Consider the following 17,118-nt stretch of genomic DNA (forward strand, 5'->3'; position numbering starts at 1 on the left):
TTTTTTTTGGGGGGGGAGGGGGAGCGGGGAGGGCAAGGGGGAAACACAAGAAAAGAAGGGAGAAGACAAGCTGGGCAAAATTTTGGGAGGCTTCTTTCTCCTCACAGAGTGTATGAAAGGAAGAGCTGCTCCTATCTCCCCTTTACTCTCTGTGTGAAAACTTGACAGCTTATAGCTCTGAGGTCAGCGCAGCCCTCACCGCAGCAACAGGGGTATGAACCTCTTTGGTAAAGGCAAGATTTTAACTCACATCTCACCACAAATGGCGAAGGGACCAATTTTTTAATTATGCCTAAAAGGAAGGCACCAATATTTCCTCCTCTGATTGCACTTTGAAGAAAAACAACAGCTGCCTATGGACTCTCAGGCTAGAAAGGCAGAGACCTGTTTCATTACAGATCCCAGCAGTCTTAGCCTTGAGCCACAGCAGTTCAGCGAACACCCTATACCTGGCAAAATCAGACAGATCCACTCCTGCTTCACCCATTTCCCCACCACTTCTTCCCCATCTCCTCCTCTGTACCCAAAGAACTGTTCGTGCAGCCACACAATGAGCTGGATTAAGGAACTGATCCAACCGTCAACTGATTAAGTAAAAGAAAAAAATTGGGAGTTTTTCAGACAGATCTGTTCTCTGACGTGGTTCATACCCATCTTTGTAATGAACACAAAGAGAAGAATAGTGCTGGGGCAAGAAATGGTAAATAGGAATAACAGGAAGGTTGGGACAGCTTCCCTCTATAATTGTGGGTCCAAGATCCTCCACAAAACTTCAGGTTCTGAGGAACTTGAAAATCCAAATCTTGAGCTTTTGCACAGTTAAATGATACTGAACAATAATTTTAAGGATCTCTATTTAAGATCTAGGTGACACACTCCTACCTAAGCTCATTTTACTTTTTAAAATCCTTTAGTGAACTGGAGCATAGGTTCCTCCCAGAAATAATATTATGTTACATATTAAAAGGTTTTTATTTTCCTGTGCTTTAAAGGGGGTGAAATATCAGGACACAACCATAAGAAAACAGGACTGAAAAAAAATTACATTTTAAAATTATTTACTACACACAAATAAAAATAGAAAACTACATTTTGTTCAGTTCAGTGAACAGGCAGATATTGCATATAGGAATATGTGAAAAGGCGTACAGAAACTGGTTTGACATCTTATCTTTAGGACATAAATCCTGCTTAAGATACAGGATTTTTACATGTCTTTCTCTCTACCTGTGTGTTCAGACACAAGAAAAGAACTGTGGCAAAAAAGACATATTCCTGAATGGGCATACTGCCAGTTACAGATCTTTTTAATTAATCAGCAGATTTGAAAATACTCAGAAAATCTTCTTGTTCTTTATTGTTTACTGAAAATCCAACAGATATTTATCACTCTGTAGTGAAAAACCCAACAAAGTCATCACAACAGTTTTGACTAACATTCCCCAACATACTCACCTTACCCTATTGTTTTCATTTTATTACCTCTTGAGTTTTTTCACTGCAGTGACATAATTAGTTGTGATTTCTTTTATGACAATTTCCTTGAGCTCCACCTTTTACATTTGGATTTTAGATATGCAAATTATATTTAAATACAGACAAACAAGAACAATTCCCCTTCCTACAATGACATATTTATATATGCATAAATATGGCTTGAAATGTGTGTGGATTATGCAATTTTCTTTTTTATTATTTTTTAGGTTACTATTTCCTATTCAAATCAGTAGAATTCTCACCTACTACTTCATTCTCCTTGTAAACACACATTAAAATGTACACTATGATGGGACCAAAGTCTAAACTGGCAAACTACCTTGCTTTTCAGTTCCAGACCTCAGAGTTGGAATTGCTTCTAGAAATGGAAGACATCAATGTTTTCTGCTAAGCCACTAAAATAGCACTTGACAGTGTATTTGATTTATATAGGCTATAAAATTAAGTTTATATATAAACAGAAGAGAAAAAATTATATTGTTTTTACAGCTGCTCTGTAGCCTTAATCAAAGAGCATGGCTACATACCTCAGAACAGCTGTCATTCTTTTTGATATGTTAGTACCCAGATGCTGGTTTTCATGTGCATAGTCTTTATGTACATGAGATTTGATTCTTTGTGACAGTGGCACATGTAACCATGAACATGATGTGACCTCAAAAAAGGGCAACCTATGAGGATAGCTTAAAATGTCACTATATTTTGAGCTCATAGTTTGGATGTCAAAAGAAACAAGGCTCATAGATTAAGATAAAACAAACAAATTTCTCCCAAGCTACAAAAAAACCCCGAATGACACTGTCAATACTGTTTGTTAAACTAACAGAAAGATTACACTATTACTGGGTTTTTAATGAAGAAAGGATGCTACTACCGCCATCTGAATTCCTGAAAATACGAATAACTGTTTATTTATAGGTATTAACAAGTTGGATAGGTATGGACACAGGCAAGCTGTAATACTACCTTTTATATATATATATAAATATATACACATACTCGTATATAATACTATCTTTTATATATAATACCATTGCAGTGTATAATACTACCTTACTAGGAAAGAGAACATTAGGAGGTGGCACTGCAGATCAAATTTTAGTCATTCTGCTACTCATATAGTAAATTAATCTCTCTGTTTTAGTGGTGTTTACACTTGTAGTGGAAGAACGTTCCTTTTTGAGTACACTGCTTTTGAAGAAGAGGTTGATACTAGAGATTCCTTCTTAACTTGTATCAATGTCTTAGTAATCAGAGATATGAGTCCATGACTCCCAAATTCTTTAGGAGAGATACTACCACTGCTGCAAGAGGCCCATATTTGAATCATTTGATAGCAGAAGTTCTCTGGTTACTGAACAAGCCAGTACTAAGTAAATAGCACAGACTAAACCCCACTGATGAACCAAAGTCAAAATAAACCAGTCTCACATCCATGAAGACCACAAACACCACCAGTGGAATCCATACAGATAACATCAAGAAGAATTAAAGCATGCTGTACTTTTGGTGGGTAAGTTCTGTAAGCTATGTACACAATTTAGCTTACAGATTTACGTTTCCTGTGATGTCAGTGGCATTATGCACATGCTTAAAATTAAGTAACTGCAATTGGGTTTTAGACTTCAATGGATAAAAATTGAACTTTGAGTTCACTATAGTCCTTAATATTTAAAAGGAAAACATACCATCTTTTTTCTGAAATACCAATTTAATGTTTTTGCAATGTTAAATTACTGGAAAAACATGATAGGACAAATTAAAGCTGAAAAATGAGAAGATAAAATTAAAACATTTTAGAGGTAGTTCCAATGTATCCCTCAAAGGCAATTATTTTCAGTAACCAACCTATAATTTAGCTAAACTGGCCTGTACAACTGAAGGTCCCACAACCAGTAGTTAATAATTCTGTTCTTTTTCTAAAATACTGTCACAAATCAATCGTCTTGTTTCTGTGTTGAACTACCTTCTCTTGTAGAAGTTAGCATATTAACAAGATTTCACTCTCTAAAGTTAGATTTTGCAAGGATACAAAAATACTGAGAAAAGCAACCTTTTAAACAAACACATTTAAATAAATTCAGTAAAAATGTTTGGAAAGAAATCTCTCCCTATCCACAGTACCCTTGCAGTAGATTCCTACCCTCTGCTCTTGCTTTCTGGCTCTAGCAGTTTTTTCTGTCTTAGGGAGCTGCGCAATATCCATAGTCATCTCTGTATTTTTAAGAAAATTAAACTGCTTTGTTTATGACCTTCTATTCACTGCAAACAAACCCCTTCCCTCAGGAGTTTCACTCTCTACCAATCCTACAGATTTCCTGATTTCTTGTTCTCCCTTTTTCTCTTTCAGTTTCAGCTCAGATAAGCCTCTGGATGTCAAGTTAGAGCATACAGAATACAATCAGGTGCCACTGAAAGAAAGAATAGCATTATCATACTTTAAAGGACTCCACCTGACTCAAAGTGAAAAATGTAAGCAGCAACCTTCCTTTCCATCGCAGAAACACATCCTTTTCAACAAAACATGATATCTACCATTTATGAAGTACACATATAAAAAAAGAACACCAACTATCACAAACCTGTAACAAGGCTTTTTCTGGTAAATGGGATGGTTTATGCCTGACAGTACAATCACTTGATTCAAAACTGCCTTTCTGACTTTTCTTTGTTACCAAACCCTGAATAAAAAGGTACAATTTTACCTTAATTGCAGGTTCAAACTTTCAAATACATTTAAATATTCAAAAAAATGAAAATAAATTTGCTAAACTTAACTAGGTATTTTCAAATCCACATACAGTTACACATCTATGAACATCTATAACTGCTGTTACTGAGAATAATCATAGTTTTAGGGTGCATCTCATAATTTTGCATCACAGCATTACAATAGAGAAGCATAGGAGACCACCTGCATTTCCAAACTAAAACATACTGTACACACCATATGACATAAACATACTACTAGCACGTGTCAATTTTTCAGACAAGTCTTCTAAAGGTATCGCTACTAAAATCCCTCTGATGTTACATTGTATCTAATGTATACTCTATGAAAGATACCAAAGTAGGTTTTTTATATCATTTCAAATTGGGGGTAACATTGAATCTCCTTTTATTCTAGCTCTAGAAATAGGAGTTTCAGAGGTTGTAAAACTGGTTTTCATTTGAATATTGCTACAGGGAAGAAAGGTGAACAGAAAAGGAAAGGAAATATGCAGGAAAGGAGAAATTAGGAATAAAGAAAATGGGAAGGAAGAAAACAGTGAGATGGGAAAGCCAGAAAGAACAGAGTAAATGGAAATAATGAGCTTTGTAACTTCCTATTTTTAGGTGACTTAGTTGCACACAAATTGCCTACAGAATTGTACAAAATACAGAAGTACACAATTAAAAAGTGATTCAATTATATGCTTTCTGTTATATGCATTCTAATCTAATTATGAAAGTCAAACCAATCCTTAAAACTGCTACTAAGTGTGGAAAGAATTTAATACTATTCCCTAAGAATGCCCTGATATGCTCCAGAAACAGGACATCTTTTGTCTAGTCAGACTAACATTTTAAGTACTCTAAGACCAACAAGAAAAGAGGAGAAAGAAAATATATAGGAGGGAGAAGAAACAAAAATGAAGTGAGAGTCCACCAACTAATTTGAGAGAACGGGGAAGAAGCAGGACTCATGACAGGTTTACCCCAGGAAGGATTTGACAACTGATGTCTGGCAGCCAGCAACTGATAAATTGTCCACAGCTGGTTTCCATTCTGACCATCCTCCAGTAGGGAAAGGAAAAGGAGCCAAACAGTGGGAGAGCCCTTTCTGTATGAGTATGAGTTTTGGAACCCACATGCAATTAGTAGCAGCTGGGTCTTACAGCTCCCATCTCTCCCCTTCCCCACATGGTATCTGTTGAGCATCCCACCAAGCTACAGCATTCTTCTCCTTGGCAGGAGAAATCTTCCCAGAAATTAAAAGATCCTGTTTTTCACAGTGAGACCAGTAAGAGCTGCTGGGCGTGGAGCTGTCCATGTGCTGCCTACTCTCAGGTGATCACAATTTTGGCTGCCCCACACCTTTGGGGAGGAGATGAGGTTACTGAGGCTCCTCCTCACTCTGCAGGAATCTATACCTCTTGGATTCTGGTGGCAGGGATCCAGAGGCATCACCTTTACAGATTATCATCCCAACTGGTAATACTGCCCATAAGAAATCAGCCACCTGATCCAAGCCACTGAGATCACTGATCATATACAACAACACTCAATCCCTTCTGCTGCTTAAGATATGACCAAACTTCTACTTGCAGAATATAGAGGTAATGATCTGCTTCCCATAACATCATCAACACTAAATAGTAGTAGTAGTAGTAGTAGACTAAAATGCTTCTTTTCATATTGATAGATCTGTTTTTCTATAAGAGTTAGAATAGAGTTAATATTTAATCATTGAGCTTACTGCATTCAAAATATTATCCACATACCTCAAAATATGCTTTCATTTTCAAAGAACTGTGGGCCTCTTTATGCCAAGCTTTTACAACAGCATTTAAATATAATTTTTTAAAGATCTGTTGCAATTTCTCCACTGCCACTGAAAATATACATAACTATAACCAATTTGGGGACCACAAGTAAGAACAAGTATGTCATTTAATTGCTATAGATGAATGTCTGTCAAATTACATTTCAATAAAATAGCTATTCAATTCAGCTTCTGTAAGGAAATAAATAACAACTTTTTACAATAGATATAATTAAGACCTTTGCAACAGGATTTCAAGTCAGCAGGCAATGCATAAACATGACATTATTTTGAATTTATCAGAATTTTGTGTAAGACATTACTGACCTACAGTTTGATCTACTAAATTACCCAATAATTTCACAGAGCTTGGATGTACAAGATGCATACAGACCTCAGTGAAATGAAATACAATAACAAAACTTTAATTATGTGTCAGACAGCATAGAAGTCAAAAGTCATGACAAGAGGAAATGGCCTCAAGTTGCTCCACAGGAGGTTTAGACTGGATATTAGGAAAAATTTCTTCACCAAAAGGGTTGTCAAGCATTGGAACGGGCTGCCCAGGGAAGCAGTTGAGTCACCATTTCTGGAGGTATTTAAATATGTGTAGATGTGGCGTTCAGGGACATGGTTTAGCAGTGGACTTGGCAGTGCTGGGTTAACAGTTGGACTCGATCTTAAAGGTCTTTTCCAACATAAATAATTTTACAATTCTATCAATAAATTCAGTGAAGTGCTAAGCATTACACCAGTGTTAAACATACAAAGAACAGTAAAACAGCTTATGAAAGATCGCGTGTTTGTTATGAATGAATGTAAATATTAAAAAAAACACTTTTAAGAAAAGTTTGGAAGCAATTGAATTTTCTGTAGTCCAGCACAAAAGAAAAACAAACCATGGGGAATATTATAACTGTCCTCCTATATGTAAAGGGTGTTATGAACGCAATCAAAATAAAATGCTTTTCACAGCCACTGAAATAAAAACAAGAGGAAATAAGTACAACTTTCTGCAAAACCTTAAGATATTAAAAATGATTTTTTGTCATTTAAGTTGGCAAACAAACTTACATAAGCTACAAAGGGAGCTGACTCTTCTTACTTGATACTTTCAAGAACATACAACAGTTTAAGTAGCTTAGCCCTTTATAATGCTATCTCATGGACATGATTAGTGTGGCATGCAGTCTTCACTATCAAAAGGATGAAAATGTAAATTTTGATATAGTAAATACACAATATAGAATCACTTATCTACTATCTTTTTAACAAAAAGGTGTCCTGAAATTCAACTGAAATAAATTATTATAAAGGTATATTTAAGATCCATTCTTGATAGTGAAAAAAAATAAAAATTAAAAATCAGTGTGTCTTGAATCTGGCAAGAGATGAAACGTTGACATTATAAAGCTGTTTTCTGTTACCTGAGTCACACTCAAACACAAAATGAACATACTGTGTGATATTACTTTAATAAGTGTATGCTCTGCAATTTAATTACAAACTGTAATAACTTTTTAGGCTATACAATCAGTAAGATACAGAGACTGGAAGTATTTGCAAAGCAAATGCCTATTTTTATTTATATATATGTATTTATATGTATATATAAAAAAATATATATTAAAATTTTTATTGCTCAAGGGAGGAAGGCAAAAACTCTCAGGATTGCAAGGGAAGTCCAGACTGCACCTAAATCAATTTGCTCTGATTTTCATCAATCAGGATCTAACAGCCTACTAATGTGCCCCATTAATTCTTTCTCACAACGCACTGTTCACTCTTGACATTTTTCCACAGATCACTCCTTCATGGGTTGTCTTCATATATTATATGAATACCGTATAGACTACACACACACACACACACACACACATATATATATATTAGAGTTCTACTATGAGCAGATCCTCAATGTGTTCATATTTTATTTAAGAAAAAAAGACCAACCTTTTTTTTTTTTTTAATTCTCTATCATTCCAGCAACCTCATTTACACTGCAATCCCACAGTTATACCGATACTAGTCAAGAGTCAACGAATAGACACACACAGCAACAACTGAATGGTGTTTTCTCCATATGTCAGCTTTGTCATAAAAGGAAATACACTGTGTAACTATGCCACATCATATGTCTCCTCCTCTGCTTCTGTGAATTTAACATTAACAAAAGGTGTCTTGGCTGAAAGTAATATTTAGAAGATAATATAAAATAAAGTAATAAAAAAGAATATGAAGTCTCTCACAGCTGCCTAGCGGAGCGAGAAAATAGCTTGGGCCTCTGGCTCTTTAAGAGCAATGTTTGAGTCATACATAACTGCCTGAGCTCAAACTCAAAGCTACAGATAGTGCTTTTGGCCCATTTTTTAATTTTATGAAACTTCTGTCTGGGTGGACTCAGGTTAACAGAGTCTATGTTCACAGCTGCTGCTGTGTGGAGACATTTTGAAAATCTCATAGCTGCAGGATCTGTGGAACACAAAGTCTCAAGCAGAATGAAGTATTTATTTTTTCTTTCTTCTGACTTTCTTATTTTATTTTGATCTTCACGCCTTCCCCACCTCTCATCATGAATTCCATCTAACTGAAGCCAAGAGTCAAACTCTGTGATCCCTCCTGTTTTATCCCCATTGCTGTACTTTTCACCTCCCACAAAAGCATCCTGACTCACTCCACTCTACTTTTGACATACGCTCCATTTCCCTAACACCTCTCAAGCCTGCTTTGCATAAGTATCACTGCTCAGTCTTCACAGAAGAGTACCAGCACCATCTGTCCTAGCACAGAATACAGAGAACTGCCTCTCATGGTACTCATGGCATCAAGTTGCCACAGGTCAACTAATGAATGGCATCCTGCAAAAAGATAGCTAGATAAATTGTTGGACCAAGCATATTTAAATTACTCAGCATCATTTTCTTTTATATAACATGCATTTTTTGTCTTAAGCAAAGCAGCTATATAGACTTACATGTCATTTTTTCCTTGTGAATCTGCACCCACATACTCTACTTCTGTATAATAACTCTTAATATTTGGACATTATAATGAACAGTATACTGCTAGACCCATCTAATAACTCTTAATATTTGGACATTATAATGAACAGTATACTGCTAGGCCCATCTTCTGCGCTGCCTTTTTTCTTTTGTTCTTTTTCAGCAGAATATATTTTATCCATCCTCTGAATTGTAAAACAGAATGAGTAATTTAATATGGCTCCTGACCTGAATGAAGTAAAATCTATAAAACTGCAATTTGCCGTAAATACAAAGCAGTCAGGCTCAACAATACAAACTTCTGAACAGAACTGATGTTTGATATTTATAATGTAATTAAAATATGCATTGATAATATTTTTCAGTGATAATTCATTCGCTCATTTTAACAAAATTTCTACTTGTTCGTAATATTCTACAGTATCAAGCCATAAAAACTTGCTTGCTTCCACCATCATGTACTGCAGTTGCTGTCAGCTATATTTTCATGTAGACATCTGTACTTATGGGAGGACATTTGAGTGTTTATAGAAAATAACTCAGAAGTGCTAGATATATGCATTTACTTAAGTGCTATTTACATTTTCTTGGCAATACAAATAATAATGTAATAGATCATAAACTCAATTTATATCTTAACAATTTTAACCTTTGGTAAAAATCCCATTTCTCTTCTAACCTAAGTAATAAGAATGAGATTCAGAACAAATGTATTTCAAATGATCATATGTCACTGATATATTAAAATACACTATTTCTCCATATCTGATTTGCTGGAAAGACTACTGAATAAATTAGACTTTACATGACCACTTTCATTTGCCAAAATCTCTCTCATTTCAAATTAAAATAAAAAAAATCATGTAGTTGGGAGCAATTATAAATGGAACATTCTACTGTTCCAGTCCAACTTCTGTGATAATTAAACAAAACTGTCAGCTCAAACAATCTTCAAAATGCTGCTGTAAAGGAAAAAGGAATAATCTTTCATTTCACTGGGATACGAGACAAAAAAGAAAAAAAAAATATTTCTCTTATAGCAAGGAAGGCTCAGGTATTAGGAAAATATTTCTGTTATAAAGGACTATGAAGTACTGGAATAAACTGTGTAGAGCGATTGCCAGGTCTCCAACACCTGTGATTTTTAAGATGACTATAAACAGCCAAGACAAATATTTACCAAGGCTAACCACAATACAGCTTGAAAATCTTAACCTCCCTACCAATTTTGTGATACTGAGTAAGGATTTACACCAGTATTCCTAAGAGTTCTACCTCCTATATAATTAGCATTCTATGCTTTTCAAAATAAAATAGCCCGAACTTACCTGTTCTAGATGGAGGATCATTACATTTTGATACACATGCTTATAAAAAAGGAACCAGTGAACATGTTTGTTTATTGGGATTATCATATTTAAAAACATATCTATGTATTATCCCCATTTTTAAAAGGACAAGCTGGATTATTTAAAATAGGAGTCATCTAATCCCAAGTATAAAGGAAACGAAAGAGAGCACAAGAAAATGTAGATCTTTTACTTTCAGACACAGATGCAAATTATCCTTTTAATCCTGGGTATACATATATTCCTGGCAAATACAGCTGATGAAAGTGCAGAAATGTCAAAGGACTTTATTCAGGTCTGGAACATGCAGAAACTCAGAACTGACTAGTTTTAACATAGAACAACATTGCTGAAGAAAAAGAAAGCCAACTCTAAGTTTCTAATCTGAACGATGAAAACTTTTTCCTCCCCCAAAGGAACTACATGCTTTGGTAAAAGATTTTTCCTAGTATGTTCCTGAGGCATATGTAAAATGCATATACTTACCTAAAACACCGCTTCATTACATTTCTTCTGTAAAAGTCCCACGCTTTGGCACATAATTTTTCAGTCATCTAAACAAACCATTTATGACATCAGTACACAAAACAGTGCTGCAGTACGGATATTTAAAAATCGGACAAAAATATGAAATCTTGTATTTTCCCTGTTCATTGGTACAAATTAAAATATCTATTTTAAAGATCATTTTCTGTGTATACTTGGAAGTACTTTGCTGCTAAATTACACTTTTGTGTTTACACACAGAGTTAAAGGAAAAGATAAATTAGCATACAAAACATAACTAATATGTGTGCTTGAGGGAAAGCTCAGTAACTGAAACTCAGGCTTTCACCCCTCATATCCACTCTTTTACTGATCAGCTGCATCTAGCAATTTAGCCTATTAAACAAATACTTAAGCTACTCTTTGCAAAAATCTTTTTGTGATCCATTGCAATGTAAACCACTTACCACATGATTCTAACTCACTGGTATTTTAATAAACCTGTTTGAGCTTCTACAAACCCAAAACTGTGTAAGACTACTCCCTGTAAAAGAGAATATGGTCCTTTGAATGTGCAAATAGGAATTGGGCTTCAAAATTGTTTTTATCTCATTTATTGCTCTTACTCCTAAGAAAATCTATGAGAGGATTTGACTGTGACACATTTGTATATTTATGTATATACTGTAAAACCCAACCATTCCACTTTTAGACTGATTAATATAATATTTGAGAGGCTGGTCAAAGAGGAAACAGCTGAAGTGAAACTGCAGTAAACTCACAGTACAGATGTACTGAGAGAAGACAAAATTGAGTACAGTTATACAGAGGTAATGAAGAGAAAAATCTGGTCACACTGCATGCCAGCTTACTGACTAAATTGCTTAGACTGCTTCCAAGCATGGTTATGTAGCAACTTGCTCCTTCTCTGAATGTTTTAAAATAAGTATGACTTTTTTTGATTGGTAAAACCAAGATGTTTACCTCCTTGTTTTATGTGCAATAATACTGCATTTAACTGTAACTATTAATTGTTAGCATTGACAGCACTTTCCAAGATTTATTGGTTCAAATGTAATTTTAAGGAATCACCCTAAGCAAAACTAAATAATGCACAGAAAAAACATGCTGCTGAAACTAGATTCATATTTATGTGGAACTCTTTTAAATTATAACCAAATATGAAACAAGAACTACTTGTTCCCTACCATACGCACAGATGCTATGCTTACCTCTGATGACATTAGGTTTTGGATACAAATCAGTATCAATAGAAAAAAATGCAAAGTATCATATTCCTTGCACTGGCTACAGAAGAGTAGCATAAGAAAAGTTAAAAACAGAATATAAGTATTTTATTAGATTTGTTCACAGCATAGAGTTAATGCAAATATTCAGTTATTTTTACCAGTTGTTCATGATCTAGTCCAAAAACAATGTTCAAGTAAGTTTCTGAAATCCTCTTGAATTTTGGGTGGAAAGACAGATCAGCACACATATACATTTAAAAGATAAATAAATTACATTAACCTTATTAGTATCCCCAAAAGAAAATGCATTTTTTCTCTGTACTTAATAGATTAGTTATATGTTACAGCATTATAATAGTATTATTTAAAGATTAAGACCTATATCACTTTCATTACAAATACCCCTAGCAGCCATATTTTTAATGTGTTTACAAAATATGAAAACAAATTATCATGTTTTATTGCTACTCTAAGAGCTATATTGAAATACTGTGTACATTAGAGCTTCCATGTAATCTCTCAGACCTTTCCTATCAGATGATACTATTTTGTTTCTCATCTTAATATTGACTGAAGAGCCATTTCAAATTTTCAGTAGTTGAAGCAATGTTTCCTGCTGTTGAAGATAGGCCATGCCATGTCTAGGTAGGCAAACTTTTGTTTTCATTTAATAAAAAAAAAGACAAAACACTGCAAAGTCAAATAAATAAAAAAAGATTATGCTGCATTATACTTCCGTGAAAAATATGGAAACAAAAAGTATTTACCAGAGATCTAAAATTAAAAGAGAAACCAAGTCAGTTTTCAGCTTCTAGGAAAGACATCATAAATAATGTAAAGTAAACAATAAAACCTCATCATTATGGTTCAGGTTGTTGATGCGCCTTGTGATATGAGGAATTGGTGTTATCCCATGGAGAATCCCAGAAAAGGACACAAAAAGGGCACATATCTGTATCACCCACTGTAATGATTTTACCTGCTGCCACAACGTATTTAAGTCAGTCTATCAGTGTATGCAGAGAGGCTGGGGGTCAGGCAACTCCGGAGTTCTCTGCTGGAGTGGGCCCAAAGATTAACCTTTATTATCCACCTCCTACTGAAAACTTCAACCAGAAGTGACAACGGCACAGAACATAAAAGCGAGGTAAGTACCCCCTGGCTAGCCCTTTGAAATTACAGCTTCTTCACATAGCAAAAGATACCTATTTTCCTAGCATTAACCATCACTTTGTCCACTATATTGCCTTCCCTCTCTTTTCCACTTATTCTCTAAGTTTTTCTAGCTCCCATCTAAATAGATCAGCAGTGCCTTTTGGGGTCAGTTTTAATCCGCCGCTATTTTCTGACAACAATAAGGCTTTTTACAGAACTTAGTATCTCAACAAAACATGTTAGTCCCTTACTAAAAAGTATCAGTGGCAGCATGCCTACGCAACCAAACTCTAAAAAATGATATTTTATAGACTTTACATGAACACTGAATTTAATTCATACTGAATTATGACTTTCCATCTCCTTCCTGCACAAAGCTCTTTCACTCCCCAGCAGAGTTTTTGTCTCCAGGCATCCTTATTGTTATGAAATTTTGTTCATCTTTTTTCTTATCTTTTTTGTTTACACTACAACCTTTGTAGAAGTTCTCAGTATTTAAAGTTTTCTTGCAGCTTAATCCTGATGATATCCCAAAACATCAGGCTTGATTATTGCACAGCTGTAACACCTACAAATGAAACTGCATTCTTGGATCAAGTCCAGCAAGTAAAAAAAGAGGATATTCTATCTTGTTATGATTCATGTCAACGCAAATACCATTATAGACTGTTGCTCTTCCCTCTGCACCACCTGAAACTTTTTTCGTAATATTCCAAACTTTCAATGGACAAGAATCTATAAACCTCAAAGATGTCATATTTACAAAACACAACTTTTCTTGAAACCCAGCTGAACCATGAAATTAATTATGTGTGCAAGTTAAACCAGGAGGGGAAGTAACTTTCACAGGAGCTGCATCAACAGCAATGAACATGCTTCAAAAAAAGTTAAGAACATATGATCTCACAATATTCAAAACTAATGCAAAACTTTGTGTCTTGTTTTCTGCATAGTAAGTTAAGAATATACATACACCTTTTTTCTCTTTTGTCAGGTACAGACTAATTATAAATTAATGATGTTTTTCCTAACAATGGACAAAAAGCACTAACAGGTCAGAAAAAGCATTTGTTGTGAAACGTATTTTTTAAAATTCAGATGACATATTTAGTCTACAGAAGTTGTACATATTTTAGAAACCAAAGCTTCCTTCCACTGAAGTCAAACAGTATTTTCTGAGATTCCAGTGTAAACAGAACTAAATCCTCAGTCTTTTTTAGCTCATGCTGTGATTACTTCACTTAAAAGGATGAAAGAACACACAGAGCAGAGAACAAATGAGAAATACTACAATTAATGATTAGGTGCTTGAAAGTCGCATCCTGGTTCATATAAGTAAATATACCATGGAAAGCAATGAAGTCATAACAAATAACACTACCTCAGTTTTGATTACCACAAAAGGGTTTAATATATTGACTGAAGAGGAGCATTAAGTAGAGGTTATACTCTTTATTCTGTAGACAAAAAAACCCCACCCATAGATATCAGAAGAAAAATATTTTCTGTGGTTTTAGAAGATATTGTCCTACTGTATTTGCAATATCATATGCCATTATTATTTGAAAAAAAAAGCAATATTAACATTTAATTTACAGTCTACACAGTAAATGCTGTGCCATTAGCATGTTTTAAAAGTTAAAGTTCAATATTATAAACCACAGAGCACAGACACAATCATTTAGTATATACCATAAGACAACATCTAATCCTTTTTCCATTATTTCTTTGAGCTTTTCTTCTAAAAATGTAAGTGGATCTTCTGGACGCATAACAATTACACCACAAAGCAGCACCTGCAAAAAGAAACTGCAAATTAATGCCTTTGTGTTAACAGCAAAGTAGCATCTAGATATGAAACTGTTAAAATAAACACAAGTTTACCAGCATCTTTTAAAATACTGTAAAATAGAGGCATTTATTTTTATCATTTACCTTCCTTTTTCATTCAGTTTTTAAAGGTAATATTGCACGTATCAGCATATTTCAATTGCTAGACCTCAAAGCACTGGCTTTAGGCTAGTGATAAAATACATGGTATTTCTTCAACAATTACTACTAAGAATTTCATTGCTTTTAGTGTGCATTAAAGAAAGAATATACAGATGATTGGATAATTTTATTTACTTAATGAAAACCAGAATGTAAACCAAGATTAATCCTGTGTAGTATAGAGTATGTTGAATGGGAAGCATGAACAGAAATTTATCTTGTAACCAGTACTGAAAACAAAATGCGGTTTGAAAAAAGATTTGCTTTTCAGGATTGTGTTATCACATACTTTGCATTATCTTTTAGTAATAATGCACAACTGATGAACCACTTTTCTCATTTGTGAATTTGCATATGATTTTTGACTCATCAGCTCACATACAGCAAGAACATACAAAGTATATTGATTTTTAAAAGTATATAGGCAAATTGCAGTTATTTAAGTGAATATTTAATGAAAACTATAAACTAGATGGGTTTGTGCCTGGTAAAAATTTCAAAACATGACTACGTATCTTTAACTAGTCATTAATCTATGTTAATGCAAAAGATGCTGCCCTGGGACACACTCTTGCTTATATTTCCCTCTGTCTGTTATAAAGAAACTTGCTTTCATTAGTTATCACAAAAACAACACCTGTGTTTTTAGATTTTCTTCCAGCCCTGACACTTAAGAGAGCTGGTTTTCTTTGCCTCTTCCCACTTTTCACTACCAGCACTCTCCACGGTGCAGTTGGATGGTACCCATCTAAATATTGCCATTCGGAGTCTGCTGTGGCCTCTAGAAGATCATGACCAAAATTCTGACTATGCAATGTCACTATCCACTTGTGTTTAGTTTTCCCAAACCATGGCACCTATGCACTCAGTGGGTAGAAATGCTTTCCTCATTTTCTAACATTCATATTGATTCCAGCTTATTACTGTAATACTATATAAATATAGTCTATATCAACATAAAATACTTTTTAAACCCAGGAAGTATCTGAAGCAACTGCTACATGTTGATGACAAGACAACACAATAATACACAAACTCAATGCAGTAATACTTTCAAGACATGGCCTTTTGCTATTATTAATGTGGAGCATGTGCTTGAATTCTTTTCAGGAAGCACGGTGGGACTACAAGGGAAAAGAGGAAAGCTCTAAATCAAAACCATGATATGGATATACAGCAAATGCCAAGCATAACAGAGAGGCAACAAAAGGTAGAAGTGGGCAGAGCAGGCAGGTAGAGGGAGCAGCCCGGGAACTCTTGCATGCTAGAGAGGCCTTTTGCGTGCTAATCAGAACACTATGTAGAAACAGAATCAGGCAATAACATAAATTGGAAAGGTTATCTGAAGGCTGTTGAACAGAAGTTGTGAATGCCCGATCACTGGAAGTGTTCAAAGTCAGGCTGGATGGTACTTTGAGAAACCTGAAAACTGTCCCTGCCCCCAGCAAGGGGGTTGGACTAGATGATCTTTGAAGGTTCCTTCCAACCCATGCCACTCTATGGTTCTGAGTTAAGACCAATATGAAAAGGCAAAGAAAAATACTTCTTTATGCACAGACACAATGAAAGGCAACTGTCCTCAGTTTAGCCACCCTGAATATTTACAAACACTAATCAACACAGAGATTCCAACCTTAGCATCTCTTCAATCTTAACAAAAAAGTATTTTGCAAAGTTGTAATTTTCAATCTCGATGATTGACTACATTAAGAAAACATTATAAATCCATCACTTCTCATTGTAATTCGTGATATATAATATAATTTTAAGCAATATACAGGCAGTTAAATGGCTTTGATCACAAATTTTCCTATGGACAGATTTCCCAAAGCCAATCCCAACACTGGTCGGCTACTCCCTCT

At 34.7% G+C, this 17,118-nt stretch overlaps 1 protein-coding gene across 1 annotated transcript in view; it reads right to left on the bottom strand.

Moving 5' to 3' along the window:
- The window catches only part of FBXL13 (F-box and leucine rich repeat protein 13), an 84,678-nt gene extending 69,627 nt beyond the window's left edge, over nucleotides 1-15,051 (bottom strand). The window contains 7 exon segments of the mRNA XM_040595185.1: nucleotides 4,080-4,178; nucleotides 5,982-6,091; nucleotides 8,997-9,079; nucleotides 9,138-9,209; nucleotides 10,860-10,927; nucleotides 12,268-12,361; nucleotides 14,957-15,051. Of these exon segments, the coding sequence (XP_040451119.1) occupies nucleotides 4,080-4,178; nucleotides 5,982-6,091; nucleotides 8,997-9,079; nucleotides 9,138-9,209; nucleotides 10,860-10,927; nucleotides 12,268-12,361; nucleotides 14,957-15,036 (606 nt within the window). The 5' untranslated portion in view covers nucleotides 15,037-15,051.
- Nucleotides 15,052-17,118: the final 2,067 nt, after the last annotated feature.

This window comes from Falco naumanni, chromosome 5 (genome assembly GCF_017639655.2).
Source record: "Falco naumanni isolate bFalNau1 chromosome 5, bFalNau1.pat, whole genome shotgun sequence".
NCBI classification, from domain to species: Eukaryota; Metazoa; Chordata; class Aves; order Falconiformes; family Falconidae; genus Falco; species Falco naumanni.